General features: G+C 31.4%; 1 protein-coding gene across 3 annotated transcripts in view; it reads left to right on the forward strand.

Annotated features, from left to right (window-relative positions):
• Window positions 1–12,932, forward strand: part of GSK3B (glycogen synthase kinase 3 beta) — a 246,289-nt gene that overhangs the window by 92,078 nt on the left and 141,279 nt on the right. For all 3 annotated transcript variants that reach the window (XM_044670080.1, XM_044670079.1, XM_044670078.1), the window contains exon 3: window positions 8,141–8,224. In XM_044670080.1, the coding sequence (XP_044526015.1) occupies window positions 8,141–8,224 (84 nt within the window). The remainder of the gene's footprint in view (window positions 1–8,140; window positions 8,225–12,932) is intronic.

Here is a 12,932-nt window from a genome sequence, read left to right on the forward strand (position 1 = left end):
AATTGTCTTGGGTCATTGCATTGCTGCTAGTACAGATGTCCATTACATTCGATTTTACCATAATATATCAGTCCCTGTGTACAATGTTCTTCTGGCTGTGCTCCTTTCACTCTGCATCAATTTCTGGAGGTCTTTCCAGTTCACATGGAATTCCTCCAGTTTATGATTCCTTTGAGCACAATATTCCATCACCAACATATACCACAATTTGTTCAGCCATTCCCCAATTGAAGGACATACCCTTGCTTTCCAGTTTTTTGCCACCACAAAGAGCACTGCTATAAATATTTTTGTGCAAGTCTGTTTATCTATGATCTCTTTGGGGTACAATCCCAGCAATGGTATGGCTGGATCAAAGGGCAGGCATTCTTTTATCGCTCTTTGGACATCGTTCCAAATTGCCCTCCAGAATGGTTGGATCATTTCACAACTCCACCAGCAATGCATTAATGTCCCAATTTTGCCACATCCCCTCCAACATTCATTACTTTCCCCTGCTATCATTTTAGCCAATCTGCTAGGCTTGAGGTGGTACCTCAGAGTTGTTTTGATTTGCATTTCTCTAATTATTAGAGACTTAGAACACTTTTTCATGTGCTTATTGAAACTTTTGATTTCTTTATCTGAAAATTGCCTATTCATGTCCCTTGCCCATTTATTAATTGGGGAATGGTCTGATTTTTTATACAATTGATTTAGCTCCTTGTATATTTGAGTAATTAGACCTCTGTCAGGAAATGGAGCATTTATAAGAGAATCTTGCAGTAAAACTTTTTTTTCCCCCAGCTTCCTACTTTCCTTTTAATCTTGGTAGTATTGGTTTTGTTTGTGCAAAACTTTTAAAATTTCATGTCATCAAAATTACCCATTTACATTACATAATATCATTTGGTTGATCACAAATTCTTCCCTTATCCATAGATCTGGTAGGCAAAATTTTCTGTGATCCCTTAATTTGCTTGTATTTTCACCCTTTATATCTATATCATGTACCCATTTTGACCTTATCTTAATATGTTGCATGAGATGTCGGTTTATACCTAATTTCTACCAAACTTCTTTAGTTGTCCCAGCAGTTTTTGTCAAATAGCAAGTTCTTATCCCAGAAACTTGGATCTTTGCATTTATCAAACACTATTTTACTATTGTCATGTACTATGTATACCTAATCTATACCACTGATTCACCACTCTGTTTCTTAGCCAATACCAGATTGTTTAGATGATTATGACTTTAATTTGAAATCTAGTACAGCTAGGCTACCATCCTTCAGATTTTATTTTCATCAATTCCCTTCATATTCTTGAACTTTTGTTCTTCCAAATGAATTTTATTACTATTTTTTTCTAGCTCTATAAAATAATATTTTGATAGTTCAGTATGGCACTGAATAAGTGAATTAATTTAGGTAGAATTGTCATTCTTATTATTATGTTGTTATTCTTATTGTATTCTGTAGGCCTGTCTCTGAGGAATTAATATTTTTCCGTTGGTTCAGATCTGACTGAAAAGTGTTTTTTAATTGTTTTCATATAGTTCCTGGGTTTTTCTTGGCTGGTAGACTCTCAATTATATATTGTCAGCAGTTATTTTAAATATAATTTCTTTTTCTATCTCTTCCTGCTGGGTTTTATTAGTAATAAATACAAATACTATTGACTTAAATGAGTTTATATACTTTGCTAAAGTTGTTGCAAGTAGTTTTTTTGTTGATTCTCTAGTATTCGTCAAGTATACCAAATACCATCTGTAAAGAGTGACAGTTTTGTTTCCTCATTGCCTATTCTAATTCATTCAAATGACTTTTCTTCTCTTATTGCTAGAGCTATCATTTCTGGTACAATATTGAATAATAGTGGCAAAAATGGATATGCTAGCTAGCTTCATCTCTGATCTTATTGGAAAGGCTTCCAGCTTATCCTTGTTAAAGATAATGCTTGTTGATGGTTTTAAATGGGTTCTACTTGTCATTTTAAGAAAAGCTCCATTGATACCTCTGATTTCTAGTGTTTTTTTTAAAATAGGATTTAATATTGTATTTTGTCAGAAACTTTTTTTAATCTATTGAAATAATCATATGGTTTCTCTTGGTTTTGTTATTACATGATTTTTTTAGGCTAATAGTTTTCCTAATATTGAACTAACCATGTATTCCTATTATAAATTCTTCTGGCCTTATGATTTGATTTTTGTAATCTATTGCTATAATCTCCCTTGCTAGTATTTTATTTAAAATTATTTAAAATCATTTATGTCATAAAAGGAATTTGGCTAGACTCCTTTACCTATTTTTCAAATAGTTTATGTAATATTGGGATTTATATGTCCTCTCTCTCTTTTATTGATGTGTTTAAAGATAAAAGTTTTCCTGTAAATACTTCTTATGCTGCATTCCACAAATTTTGGTATGTTGTCTAAGTGTAATTCTCTTTAGTGGAATTATTGATCATTTCTATGAATTGTTCTTTGAGCTACTCATTCTTTAGGATTACATTAGTTTCTGATCTTTTTTTTCATCACCCTTACCTTCTGTCTTAGAATTCATACTAAATATTGGTTTTAAGGCAGAAGAATAGTAAGGAGTAGTCAATTGGGATTAAGTAACTTCCCTGGGGTCACACAAGTAGGAAGTGTCTGAGGCCAGATTTAAACCTGGGACTCCCATCTCTAGTTCTGGCTCTCTATTTACTGAGTCACCTATCTACCCCTCAATTATTTTAAATCTATGCTTCTACAACCCTTTATTAAATTTAATTTTATTTCATTATCTGAAAAGAATGCATTTAATATTTCTTTTTCCATATTTTCTTGTGAGAATCTTATGGCCTACTAAATGGTAAAGTTGAGATCCTCTACTAGTATAGTTTTTGAATCTTTATTTCCTCATATAAGTCATTTAACTTTTCTTTTTAGAATTTATATGCTTAAAAAAAGAATTTGGATATTGTACTTTTTGGTTCATATACATTTAGTATTGTTATCATTGTTACTAGTCTTCTAGCTGTGTCATTTTCCTGTTCATCCTCTTTCTTGGGTCTCAATTTTTACTTTTCACTTTGTCTGAGATGATTGCCACTCCTCGTTTTCCTCAACTGAAGCATAATAGTTTATTTTCCACCCCCTTATTTTAACTTTGTGTGTCTCTCTGTTTCAGATATGTTTCTTGTAAACAATGTCTTGTTGAATTATTGATTTTTAATACATTCTGCTAACTGCTTCTGTTTTATGGGTGAATCAATCCCATTGACACTCATTGTTATGATTGCTAACTGTCAATTTTTCTCCCTCCTATTTTCTTCTCTTTATCTTTCTCTTTTTACCCTGTCCCTCCTTAAAAAGGCTATTCCCCCCCCCCCCCACACACACACACCTTAATCTATTCTCCCTTTTACCCCTTTTTCTTTTATCCCTTTCCTCTGCTATTTTCCTTATGGGTAAGATAAATTTCTATATCCAGTTGAGAATGTATATGTACATTCTTCTTTCTTTGAACCAGTTCAAATGGATGAGGTTCAAACATTGATTGCCCCTCACATTTTTCCCTCCACTGTCAAAACACTTCCTTGGGTGCCTCTTTTATGGGAGAAAATTTTCCCATTCTTCCTTTCCTTCTTCCTTTTCCCAGTGCATTCCTCTTTTTCACCCATCTGGTTTTTTTAGATCACTTCAACATAATATAGACATATATCCATGTTCTATGGACTATGTAGACTCCTATCTGCCCTAGTAAAGAAAAAAAAAAGTCCTTAGGAGTTAAATGTGTCATCTTCCCATATGGAAATGTAAATAGTTTAACCTTACTGAGTCCCTAATTATTTATCTTTAGTGTTTACTTTTTTATGCTTTTCTTGACTTTTGTATTTAAAAGTCAGATCTTCATTTCATCTCTGATTTTTTTTCATCAGTAATACTTGAAAATTCTCTAATTAAATATCTATTTTTCACCCCTGAAGACTTATACTCAGATTTGCTGGGAGGGTTACTCTTGGTTGTAATCTTATCTCCTTTTCCTTCTAGAATATCATAGCTACCAAATCTTGTGTGATACAGACTGGGACTCTATTCTATTTGAAAAATTTCTTTCTAACTCCTTGAAATATTTTCTCTTTGAACTATTATCTTTAGAATTTGGCTGTGATATTCCTGAAAGTGTTAGGATTTCTTTCAGGAAGTGATTGGCGGATTCTTTTAATTTCTATTTTACCCTTTGGTTCTAGGGTTTTGGGTCAATTTTCCCTTATAAATTCTTGAAATTTATCTAGGTTCTTTCACCTTGACTTTCAGGCAGTCCAATAATTCTTAAATTATCCATGATTTCTTTTCCAAATGAGTTTTTCCAAAGAGAAATTTTGCTTTTTCTCCTATCTTTTTCATTTTTTTGTCTTTATGTTATTGTTTATTTCTCATGGATTCATTAGCTTCTACTTGCCCAATTCTAATTTTTAAAGAATTACTTAAGTAAATTTTTGTATCTCTTTTTTCATTTGGTCAGTTCTGCTTTTTAAGGGAAGTTTTGTACATCTTTTTCTGTTTTCGGGAAGTCTGTTTTTTAAAGTTCTATTTTCTCTAGTATTTTTTAGTGCCTCTTACCAATTTTTAAATTGTCTTTTCATAATTTTCTTGCATTGCTCTCATTTCTTTCCACAATTTTTACTCTACTAATCTTAATTGTTTTTTTTTTATTTAAATTTAAATTTTTTTTTAAACCCTTAACTTCTATGTATTGGCTTATAGGTGGAAGAGTGGTAAGGGTGGGCAATGGGGGTGAAGTGACTTGCCCAGGGTCACAGCTGGCAAGTGTCTGAGGCCAGATTTGAACCTAGGGACCTCTTGTCTCTAGGCCTGACTCTCAATCCACTGAGCTACCCAGCTGCCCCCACTCTTAATTGTTTTTTAAATAATTTTTTATTTCTTCTAGGAATTCTTATTCTGCACGTGCCCAACTTTTCTGCATTTTTTCCTTTGAGGCCTTTTCTTGAGGCAGCTTTGACTATATTATCCTCTAAGTTTGTGTCTTAATCTTTCCTGTCACCATCTTAACTTTTTATGATAAGATTCTTTTTGATATTGTTTGAAATTTTTTTATTATAATCTTTTCATCACTCTGGAACTCCGATTCAGAAATGGATATGGACAGTGTTGTTGCCAAGCTATGCCTTGTCTTGGGTCTATTGCTAGTACAGAGATTTCTTGTCATTTCTTTCTTACCAGTCGCCAGATCCCCTTACTCTCTTTTGGCTTGAGATCTGAAGATATTACCATTACTATTGCTGCCTCCAAGGCCTGTTACAACTGATGTTGCTGCCATGTGGGTTTTGAGACAGCTCTGATTCACAGACCTCTCCTCTTCATTTCCTAGCTAGACCTTGGCTGTAAAAATGTCTCACCTTAACCTTTGGTTGCCTTTCACTCCAGGCCACAATTTGAGGAATAATTTTAAAATTCTTTAGAAGAGATTGTTAGGAGAGCTTGATTACTTCATCTGCTCTACCATCTTGATTCTGCCAACAGAAGTCCATAATTCTTCATTTTTAAAGATGAAATTTGTAATTTATCTCTCATCCATTCAGATTATTCATTTCTTCTTTTCTCTCCTCTCTCCTCTTTTACTCCCAGCCTATTTGTATCATTAATTTGTTAATCTTATCAGCACTAGTCTTTTGTTCAACTTTTATATTAATTACATTGAAGCAAACAAATAGTAATTTTAAGTATTCATCTTGATTATTTGTAGAAATTTCTGTGCTCTATGCTCAGTTGCTTCTTCTGGATTTTTTCAAATTCTGATTTTTTTTTAAATGTTTAGCTTTGGTGGAAAGCTGGTTTTGTATTTCTTAGTGTGAGGTTTATCATATTAATGTATTTCTTTTTTTTGTAGAAAAGTATAATTCAAATCAATATCTTCATATTTTATGCTTCTTAGTAAAAGAATTTTATTATATTCTTGAAGTTTGACAGTGGTTTTCCTAGGTTAATTGAATTTGGGATTTTTCCCATTTGCATCTTCTGTATTCTTGTGATTTGTAACTGTACCCTCATTTTTAATAATTCTGAGAACTTTTCATGCACAATTTAGGTATTATGTGACAAAAGTTAAATGAATTTCACATTTTCAGGAAGACTGATAATTCTTAAGTTTCCTCATTTCATTTCTCAGATGAGACAACTTTACAATTTTTTTCTTAGCTGCATAATTTCATGTTTTTTTCCCTAACATTTTGTCCAGCATGTTTGTTTATTTTTCTATGAATGCTTAATATGTATCCGTTTAATCCAATTTCATTTTTATCTTGTACTTAGGTTTTGTAACAGCTTAATACTTGCTCATTTGCTTCTTCATTCAGTCTCTAATGTATCACCAACTTTACTTCATCCTTGGATTATTTTAGTATTTCCATTATTTTGCATTCTGAGGAAATTCTAGGGTTTTTTTGTGGGGGGGGGGGAGGGTTGTGGTATTGAATTACTTTTTTCCAGACTTAATTGCTTCCGTTTCTTTTAAAATTTTCCAGTTATATTTGAACGCTTCCCACTCCCAGTTTGTGTTTTTGTCTAAAAATATATTTTCTTTTGAAGGTATCTGGAAATAGTTTTATATTTTGAATTAATTTGATTTGTACTTGCTACTTTGGTATTTTTGTAGGTGAACTTTTAGAAGTAAATGTTTTTAAGTTGAGTACACTTTTGAAAGTAATTGAATAGTAACAAAATGGAAGGTAAATTTTAAGCTTTCCATAAAAGCTTTTATGACCACATAGGAGCAATTATGGCTATTTCCTTTTAACTCAGAATTTCAAAATACAGTTATAAGTTCAATTAATTATTCCTCTGTGAATAAAAGTCCTTTAGCATACTAAGAAAAACAAATTAAAGAAAATCATCATCAGTTTGTGAATCAGTAACAGTATTCATCATATGACTGCATAGGACAAAATTCTACATAATTTCTCTTTGTCTTCATGCAGTTGAAAATAAACAGGGACAGCTCCAGGCAAAATTAGTGTATATCACATATCAGGTACATTTTCTTCCAAAAGCAATTATTATTAAAATCATTAAAATAGGAAGAAACACTATGTATCAGGCTGCTCAACCTAATTTAAAACTTTTACAGTAATTAAAATCGCTGTCAGAACAAATGGTTCATTTTTTTATTACATCCTTGCTTAGCTTAGGCATCTTGAGGCATATTTCAGTGATCTTCTAAGGGGAGAGACTCACTTCTTCAGGATATTGCTTCCAACCTGCCCTATTGTAAATCTTCCCAGACAGTACACCTCTTCTGTTTTCAAGCTATCTTTTTTTTAACACAATATACACCTCAAAAGTATGTATATATACATGCATGCATGTGTGTGTATGTATTCCTCTCAATATATTCTACCTGTAATTGTGTTCTGTACACAATCGGTATATAAACATTTGTTTAATAGAATTTTTCATGGTGACCCTTTTCACTTTTTTAAATATATTATAACATGCTTGTTTATTGTTCTATTTTTTTTACAACTAGCAACTATTTCTGATATATACCTCAGAATGCTGCTATAATGAAGACATCATTGTAAATGTATATGAAATTATGCTCTCATAATAAAGTAAGGAGTAAACTTACTATATATTATCTGAAACATCAGAGATAATTTCTTTGGTTCCTGTAATACCATCCTTGTTATTGAGCACCAAGCCTCATCTAGTGTAGAGTTCTAAATAGTAGCAGGAATGAGGCTCAAGAGGTCTCTTGCTGTACTATTAAGGATTAATAAAGAGACAATATGATTTTGGGACAACTAAAAGTAGAAACTATAGATCCCAATAGCATCTAGTAGTATTCAGTTCTTAAGTCCTGTAAGCTTAACTCCACCAAAATTTATGAACTTAAAAATCAAATCCCTTTTACAAGGAAATTTGCTCAGATTTTTGGAATAAAATGTGCTGTAAAACTTGATTCTAAGTTAGTCAGATTTATTTATTTGTTCATTGTCATACAAGACATTTAGTTTTCAAGCATAGTTCATTGTTGACAGAAAATCTCATAAGTCCAGTCTATTTTTAGTGCAGATGTTTTCTGAATTATCATTTTACAATTCATGATTGTTAGTTTCTCTTTTCTAATGTTTTTCCATGTCTCTTTTTTCAGAACAGAGAGCTCCAGATCATGAGAAAGCTAGATCACTGTAACATAGTCCGATTGCGTTATTTCTTCTACTCCAGTGGAGAGAAGGTAGGTATGACTGTAATGCATGCAGAAAAATGTAAATATGTATAATTAAGTTTTTTAAGATTAAGAGTCTGGCATGTTATATTATACTGGTACCAGTTGTAATAAAACTATGCTACTTTTTAAATAATACTTTACAGTTTGTAATGTTTTCAGATGATTATTTATGACATCTCTGTGCTGGATTATCTACATTTTAGGGGTAAGCAAATGGAGGTATGCACAGTGTGGATCTAGTGCTTGAAACTAGGTCTTATAAGTCCAAGTCCAGTTTATTTTCTATTCTACCACCCTTCTCTCTAATGTGGAAAATGAGAAATTGAGGAAATATAAGGATCAAATTTCTAAGTTTCTCCCTTTTATCTGTTTTCTCCAATTTGAAGGAAGGTTTTATTATCTGTGTTATTCATGTATTACAGTATATACTACATGTTAATTTGTACATGTGGATTCATTATTCATTATTAATACTTTTTGTGAAAGGTAAGGACTGTCACTTTGAAAAGGAGGTAACTTTGAGGAGAAAGAATAATATAAATTTACACTTTAGTACAGAGTATTCCTGTGTTCCTCAGCAAGTAAAATGATAGTAGGATACAATAGTACAAGGGAATATGAAGAGTGATTAAGGTAGGAGTTTGGCAAGAGGGAATAATATCTTGAGATATCCATATAGGATGTCTGCCCATTTTTGACAGTTCTTAACCAAGACCATTCTTCAAAACAAACTTGGACATTGTTACTATTTACTTCTGAAAAAAACACATAGCTTTAATTAAATGAATACTATATATATATATATATATATTTTTTTTTTTTTGACAGTTTTGATATGGCATTTTGCTCCTACTGAGCATCAGAAAATTAGTGTCATTTCCTTAGTATGAGTAACTTATTTAATTTCTATTTTAAAAGAATTCCGAGTTTTGAAAATCTTCCTTCAAAGAGGAAACAAAATTGCTACTTTTGTAGATAGTATGATAGTCTACTTACAGAACCCTAGAGACAACCAAAAAACTAATCGAAAGAAGTAACTACTTTGGCAGAATTGCAGAATATTTAAAAAAAAAAAAACAGAAAAAATCATCATTTCTGTACCTTACCAACAAAATCCAAAGATAAATATTCTATACATAATCAAAAGTAGAAAATACTTGGGAGGCTGCTTGCTAAGACACACAGGAATTAATATTAATATAACTGTAAAATACTTTTTTATATAGATATCTCAATAATTAGTGAAATATTAATTGTTAATGGCATTATCTGAGACAATATAATAAAAATGGCAATGCTGACTTAGTTAATTAACTTATTCAGTGTCATAGAAATTTTTTTTCAAAGGATTACTTTGTAAAACCAGAACAAAAATGACAGTATTTACCTGGAATAAAATTCAAAGATCCCATGGGAAATAATGGGAGAAAAAAATGGGAAGGAAGAACTTCACTGTACCACACCTCAAAATATAACACAAAGCAATAATTATCAAACCAATCTGTCACTAGTTAAAAAGTAGAGAGGTTGATCTAGTCAGGTATGTGATACAGTGGATAGAGTACTTATCTTCGAGTCAGGAAAACTTGAATACTTGGCATATAGTACTTGGCACTGTATCAATGCTACACAGGATGATGATGATGACTGGAATAGATTAGGTATATTACATACAGAAGGAAATGAGCAAAATAATCTAGTGTTTAATAAGCCCAAAGATCCTAGGTTTGTAATAAGAACTTGGTATTTGAAAAAAACTGTTACTAATGACATTATAAATTAGAGGAGCAAGAAAGAAATTCTGTGTCAGATCTGTAGATAGAAGAATTCATGACCATACAAGAGGTAGGGAGAATCTCAAGTGGTAAAATAGACAATTTTTATTACATAAGAATTTTTAAATTTTTATACAAACAAAACCAATACAGCTAAAACTAGAAGAAAAGAAAGCAAATGGGGAGAAAAAAATCTTCATAGCAAGATTCTTTGGTAAAGTTCTCATGATATGTATATAATTGATTATTTAAATTCACAAGACTAAGAACCATCCCCAAATTAATATATTTTAATAACATATGAACAGAAAAAAGAAACATGAAGCCATATTTTTTAAATGCTCTAAATCACCAGTAATTAGAGAAATCTGGAGTACCACCTCATACCCCTAATGTTGGCATACTTGACAAAAAAAAGAAAATGATAAATACTGGAGGGGTTGTAGGATAGGTGCATTTATGTACTCCTGGTAGAGCTGTAAACTGATATGTCCATATTGGAACTATCCTCAGAAAGTTATTAAATTATACTTACCCTTTGACCTAGCAATAAAACTACTACTATGTCTATACCTCATAGAGATCAAAGAAAGAGGAAAAAGACCTATATGTATTCAGAAATATTTATAGCAGCTCTTTAAAGAATCAGAAAATGAGGGGTATTCATTAATTTGGGAATGGCTGAACAAGTTATAGAGTATGAATGTGATGGAGCAATTTATATAATAACAACAGTATTGTAAAGATAATCAACTTTGATCGTCTTAAGGCCTTTGATCAGTAAAATGACTCACCACAATTTCAGAGGACTCATGATGATTTATATAGGCTCTCCACCCAAATAGAGAGGTGATGGACTTAGAGTGCAAATTGAGATATTATTTTTGGACAAGGTCAGTGTAGGAATTTGTTTTGCTTTGCTAAAAACATTTGTAACTTTAGTTTTGTTTTTCTTGTTTTCTCATTGTGGGAGTGGAGTGAGCATGTATTAAGGATAGGAGATGGCATGTCATTCATTAAATATTATATTTAATTTTTAAAACTTAGGATTCTTACGACCTTGCTAGAGTTGCTATCTTGAGTCATTAGATATTGGAGGTTTTTTAATTATTGTTCTAATTCTTTTCATTTTTTCATATTTGCTTGAGTTCAGAAATGGTCCTCCTGAGATAGTTTACTATTCTATTTTTTTGTTACATATATGTTGCAGATAATTAATTATACATGATAGATAAAATATTGTGAAATTGTGGTGAGTCATCTTACTGATCAGAGGCCTTAAGACAATCAAAGTTGATTATTTTTACAATACTGTTGTTATTATATAAATTGCTCCATCACATTCATACTCTATAACTTGTTCAGCCATTCCCAAATTAATGATATTATAACAGCAAAAGTATTGAGAATGTGAAAGCACATCTTCTTCAGGCCCACTAACAATATATATTTTCAACAGCTCCACTAAGATGAAAGGGATGATATAACCTTTATTCTCATATCATGTGATTTTATTTCTTATAAAAATAGGGTTCTATTTTTGCAAAGTTTTTATTCCACAAAGATTGGATATGACTATTTGGAATGGCAGGATCAATTTAAAAAAAACATTATTCTTAAACATTCATGGGTCAGCAATACGACTAGGCAATTATGAGCAACAGTTTTCTTTGTAATGATGCTCTCATTACAGTTGAGTTTACTAAATTTTTAAAAACATTTTGTGTTTTGTATTTATAATACAGAGATATGTTGTCTGTTTATGAAAGATAGGGTGATAATGTGCTTTCCCAGTGTATAATTTTGATCATTTGATCTTATGTTTCTAGCTTTTGGTAGGTATTAAATTTTTTTCACTTGTAGTCACAGATATTATAGATTTTGTCCTTGTCATAATCATCATTATCTGAATAACCTTGAACAAAATCAAACCAGCACGAAAGTTTTTAATCTTACATAAAATCAGTAGAATTCAGCAGAATTAAATATAATGAATGTAAAACAGGCGAAAAAAATATTGCTTTGTTCTGAATCCATTTCTAGGTTCCAAAGTTCTTCAGCTTTAATTGTTCAGAAGGAGAATGAGTAGTTGTGTTCATTTATTGTCATCCCTCAGATTTTGACATTGTTTGAAATAGTTTAACTACCTAAGATCTGTGTTGTCCCAGTAAAATTATTATCCAGACTTACCTCTTTTTTTCTCTAAAAAAATGTTTTTTGTATATATTAATTGTGCCCTGCTTTGCTTAATAGGGGCGTGATTTATGACTTAGGGCCTTTATTTTTCCTCACTATGGATGGAGTGAGCTGGTTTGTTCTTGGGAAAAAAAGGGAAAAGTTACTTGAGCTAAAGGCAGGTTGTATTTGCTGAAGTACTGAACATCCTGGTATTGGGTTTTAGTGTTTACTCTTACTGCTGCTTAGTTTCTTTTATTGGTTCACATGAGATTCTTTCTAAAATAACAAACATTTCTTACTTTTGTGGGGACTTTGGTTAGTGGAACAAAGCCCAAACCTATTGTAAGTCAGACTTTTATAATATCCAAGTAAACATATTAATAGATCCCAGAGAAACAAATAGTTTTAAAGTATTGATTACTATAGATATAGATACCTCTTATAATATCTCAGGTTTAGGCAGCTAGCACAGAACATCTGGCACATACAGATTATATGCTTACTAAATGATAGCAAATATTCAGTAAATTAAATGTCTTTATTAGCTTGTCCTAAGATTTTAGTTTGCAAATGAGCAGACTTTTTTAAAGCATTGACTACTTGTCAATTGATGAGTTACTGTTCAAGATGTATATAATAATATATATATAAGGTTCAACTATCAGTAATATCAGCTCTTGACATATCAAGAGAGTATTTAAACTAGAATCATGGAAATTTAGAGTTAAAAGGAATTTCAGATTACATTTAGTCTATTCTAT

This window comes from Gracilinanus agilis, chromosome 3, assembly GCF_016433145.1.
Source record: "Gracilinanus agilis isolate LMUSP501 chromosome 3, AgileGrace, whole genome shotgun sequence".
NCBI classification, from domain to species: domain Eukaryota; kingdom Metazoa; phylum Chordata; class Mammalia; order Didelphimorphia; family Didelphidae; genus Gracilinanus; species Gracilinanus agilis.